Source organism: Sesamum indicum, linkage group LG12 (genome assembly GCF_000512975.1).
Source record: "Sesamum indicum cultivar Zhongzhi No. 13 linkage group LG12, S_indicum_v1.0, whole genome shotgun sequence".
Lineage (NCBI taxonomy): Eukaryota > Viridiplantae > Streptophyta > Magnoliopsida > Lamiales > Pedaliaceae > Sesamum > Sesamum indicum.
In genome coordinates, this window is record NC_026156.1 from 2,732,178 (window position 1) to 2,736,800 (window position 4,623).

Sequence of the window (4,623 nt, forward strand, 5' to 3'; positions counted from 1 at the left end):
TATTTCAAACCAATGGGAGACAATATTAGCAAAAGGAGAGCCCACCTTTGGACCACAAAATTTAGGAACCTCTTTGTTAGGTCGGTATCTGAACTGTGCATGGTTTATTGAGGATACGGGAGTATACCAGTGACATGTTATTGTCATTGAAAATATCAACTCTGAAGCTGTGTATTCCTCCATTTATCATTTTAAGGCTTGTTTTTGCAGAAGCATTATGATTTCCTCAGTTTGTTGGTCAATCTATTTGGGGAGGACCCATAGCTTTTGTGGTGGGATTATCAATGTTCTCAGCTTTCATGCATATCTGCTTCTGTCCCTACCATTTGTATTATTGGTAAACTGTAATTACATTTTTGGTTGATTTGGGTTACAGAAATTAGACAAGTGGTGATTTGAGTCAACTATATGTTCCTCTAAATTAATCTTACGACATAAGCTGTGAAAAATGAGGACCGGCATTATAGAACTAACGTTGTAACTGGAAGATATTTATTCCAGAGGAACTGTAGTTAGATTCAATGGATAGAATCAAAAGAGTGTGGGATCCATCTTTGATGTATTTCTTGAATGTTCACCCTTTCCGCAATTGATACTGATCTATCAGAAGTCCCATCAATAGAAAACATGAAAGTTTGCTGGTGGTGTCTTTTTAATTCTCCAGTTTCTTTGTCTTGATATAATTCACAAAGACTTCATTTCCAGTTCAAGTCATGAAAGAAAATAAAAACTGTAAGATATATGGTCTCCTGCCAGTTAATGTCCTTTTAACTTTAAGACTATACCAAAACAGCTAGTTCTCAAATCAAGATTTAAGTCTAAGTTCAAGATATGCTTTAGATTCCCACATTGATAGGTCACTGTTATCTTTCCCAGCATGCTGCTTGCAGTTTTATCACAAATGAAATTTGCAACAGCCTGTAAAATCTGAGAGGTATGGTTAAGCCATATAGCCCCTTATTTAGACACTAACCCTTGATTTCAGGCATTATAATATACTGTTTATGAGCAAGATGAGATGATCAGCCGACAAGAAGCTAATCATTGGAACAATGTCTTAAGATTCTTAACCACTTTATCTATCATGATGAGATATGCAGCATGTCTGATTATACCTAAAAACTTTTAGAGCTTCATGTGTGGCCATTGTTTACCAAATAATTCAGGCCTACTTTAAAGCTTTTGCAAAATCTAACAAATTTGTCTTGGTGGGAAGGTGGAGCCAGGGAGGGAAAGGTGGGAGCTCTGTCTGGAGAGAAAAGCAGTGCAAACTCAAGAATTCAAGCAGAAAGAAAAAGCATTATTAATTAACTAGAAAGGGTAACAGATTATATTGTACAGGTAGCTGAATTTTCTTATGGATGCACATGCACAGGGAGGACAGAGTTCTTTAATGCCCAAAAACAAGACATGAACTCTTGGAGACATATTTATGTCCTCTGGTTTTACACTGTAATGAGTTGTTGCTGGGCTTCAACCCTAATTTCTTCCTTCATCTTCCTGATAAACTCTTCAAACTTCTTGTTCAACTCTTCCGTGCTCACACTAGCATCAATTACCTGTTCCGTCGCTGATGTACCCTCCGCAACTCTACTTTCTTCAAGTCCATCTTCGTCCTCTTCTTCTTCTTCCCACCCTTCACTCTCTAAAATAATGCCATCTTTACGGAAATCTCCATAATGGTATTCATGTTCTTGCTCCGATTGTTTTTCATCAGCAACCGCGACATGATGTCGAGTAGCAGCACATTCCATGGATGCTACATTTTCTTCAACTGTTGTCTCTTCTTTAATAGGAAGAGGCAGTTGAGTGATTTCCTTCACACTATCTTCAGCGCTCTTCATGTTCAAACTGGAGGAGCTAAGTCTCAAGTTCTTGGCAAGAACCGCGAGGATCCCATTACAAATGAGGAACATGTACTTCCTATCCAGAGCCTGAGCAAGCAATGGGAAAACCAAAGTCGAAAACTGAAGATTGTAGGAGAAGAAGAACGGGAAACCTGAGAAGTAGGAGTACAAGCAAGAAAAGAAGGAAACTAGGACTAGAAACTGAAGCGTCTTCTTCATGAACTGATAAGACTTGTGAATTCGGGTGGCTGCTTCAACTTCAACTTCAACTATTCTGTTATCACCCTCCATATTCTTCCTCTCAACTGGAAGTCTTAGGAACAAGAAACAGAAAGGGTTGAAATGTAAGAGAAGATTTGGTGAGAGTTTGAATCTTGCATGACAGGAATTGAATGCCCTGAGGTTGATGACTAAATAGAGAGAAGGGAGATTTGAATGAGTTCGGTTGGGTGGGTCTATTTCCTTTAGAATTTGCCTATTTGACCGAAAGAGATGGAATGTAGTGGTGGCGGTGGTGCAATTGCAAAATGAACTGAAAAAGCTGGCTGGTTCTGAAGTTTCTAGTACTTGCTGTAAAACGCGAGTCTTTTCTTTTTCATGCGTCTTATTGACGGCATGGCATGGCATGGCCTGGATAACTTCATCCTTTCTTTTTTTTTTATATATATATAATAATAATAATATTTGATGAGGATCCGTGTAGAATTTACTGAGCATGAATTAGGGACTAATTCTGTCGCTTTAAGGCAGATGCCCTCCATTCTAAGATGCCTTTTTGGAGAATCTTACACAGTTTGCAAGGAAATTCCTCGGTTTCTGTTTGGACAAAAACTTTCTTGGTCTTTGGCGACCGAACAAGGGGATTGAGATAATTTGATTGGTTTAATTAAATGCTATGTTGGATGGTGTGTGTACTGAGTGCACGAAATGTTATCAAATACATATCATTACTAAAAATTGATACCTGACAATACAATTCAATACCTTAACATTTGCAAGACTGATTAGTTATACCACAAATAGGCTGAACTTGAATTTCAGATTATGTTCAAGAAAGTCAAAATAAGAATTTATAACAATACAGATCACATGTCTGATTTCATTGTCTTATAAATGTTTTTGATATTAATATCTTTTCTTTTAATAAATAGATTAGTATAGACTGTGAATCAAAGATTCCTTAGCATTGTAAAGTTTAGTACATACATTAATTTCAAATGCAAGATCCAACCAGACCAGAGGGTTGAGATGGGCTGGGCTCAGCTTCCATTTGCCGCCACAATTCTTAGCCCAACAGCAGCAGAACAAGAAATTCACACAACACAGCAAGATAATAAGCCCAACTCATCTCTGTTAAGGGAAGAGCATTAACCACATACATGCATGAACGTGTGAAGGACTAGAGTTGGTGAGGCCACAAGAACGTCCCCATTGCATAAGCTCTTTTCTCCTCCAGACTACCATCGAAAGCCAGTCCATACTGCCCAAGAAGATTGTCCAGCTTCCACTCCTCCATCTTCTCGTAATCGCCCTTCTTGTAGCGTGGGTAATGAAGTGGCAATCGGAACGTGTACTTTACTTTTTCATGCCCAGTAATGTTCACAACTTCTCCACCAGCTTCGCCGTGAACACTGAAATTCTGAGTCAGAGTCATCGCCAGGCCGGCAAAGTATATTTGAACTAGAAATTATGAGGTTTGCGACAAACTGAAGGACATATATATATGTGTGTAAGAATCAAGGGAATGAATTCATTGCGTGAAGGGGATAATTAAAAGTCTTGATTGCTTGTGTGTTATTGGGGCAATTACTTGCATCAGACGTTCTTGCTTCTTGATTTAGGGTTTTGTCATATAAGTGGGCTGTTTGTAATGGTAATGCTTGTGAATTTGTCAACATAATCATATATGGTTGTCACAATTAAGTGACTTTCTGCGGAAGAAAAACCTAAATTTCGGCCTCTAGTGCCCATTTGCGTGTTATTATCCTACCTTCTTGTAATTACCAAGGCTATGTTCAAGTGATCACTTCTTACACAAGTAATTGTGCAGGATTAATTAAATTAAGAATTAAGTGTCCGACGAGATTAGACTTCGGAAATTTGGTATAAGAGGACGTGATGATTGTCAATTTTTTTTTTCAAATGTCGGCTTCTTGCAATTGTATGCACACATAATTGTTCGCTAATACTACAAGAATGTAACCCTTATTAAATAATTGAATGAAAATCAACGAATAAATATTCCACGATTAAATTAGTAACATTATCAAATAATCATGCAAATCATTAAATAGGTATCTAATTTGATATTCTAATAGAGTATTTACAAATTTAATTCATTTTACGTGAGCTTCGCACCTGCCCTTTTGAGACGATTTTGTGTGTTCCAAGGTCAAGAATTATTAATCTCAATCAATAACTGATTCAAATCAGGTGGTCGTGCAAGTCACTAGCGTTTTTAATATTACTTTTCCAGTTTGAATAAATTTTTTTTTGCCAAATCAAATTAATTAAATAATTAGTATAATATATTTATCACATAATCAACCATTCCGTCTAATTAATTTACTTTGATAAGACCAAATTTGGACTCAAATTTTTACATGTATATATCCACACACAGACACATTCACTTATATGCGGTTTAATGGTCTGATCCTTCATAAAGTGGGTATAGTACGTAGGGTGTGGACTCTATAGTTGAGTTTTAAAAACGTAAGTGATAGCGGTCCAGGCCTGGTGTAGTTAAGCGGAGGAAGAATGCACCCCTCCATAT

At 37.2% G+C, this 4,623-nt stretch overlaps 1 protein-coding gene across 1 annotated transcript; it reads right to left on the reverse strand.

Annotated features, from left to right (window-relative positions):
- LOC105175241 lies at positions 1,260-2,454 on the reverse strand. Its single transcript, XM_011097622.2, has one exon. It carries the CDS (start codon positions 2,136-2,138, stop codon positions 1,446-1,448), a length of 693 nt encoding a protein of 230 aa, XP_011095924.1. The 5' UTR covers positions 2,139-2,454; the 3' UTR covers positions 1,260-1,445.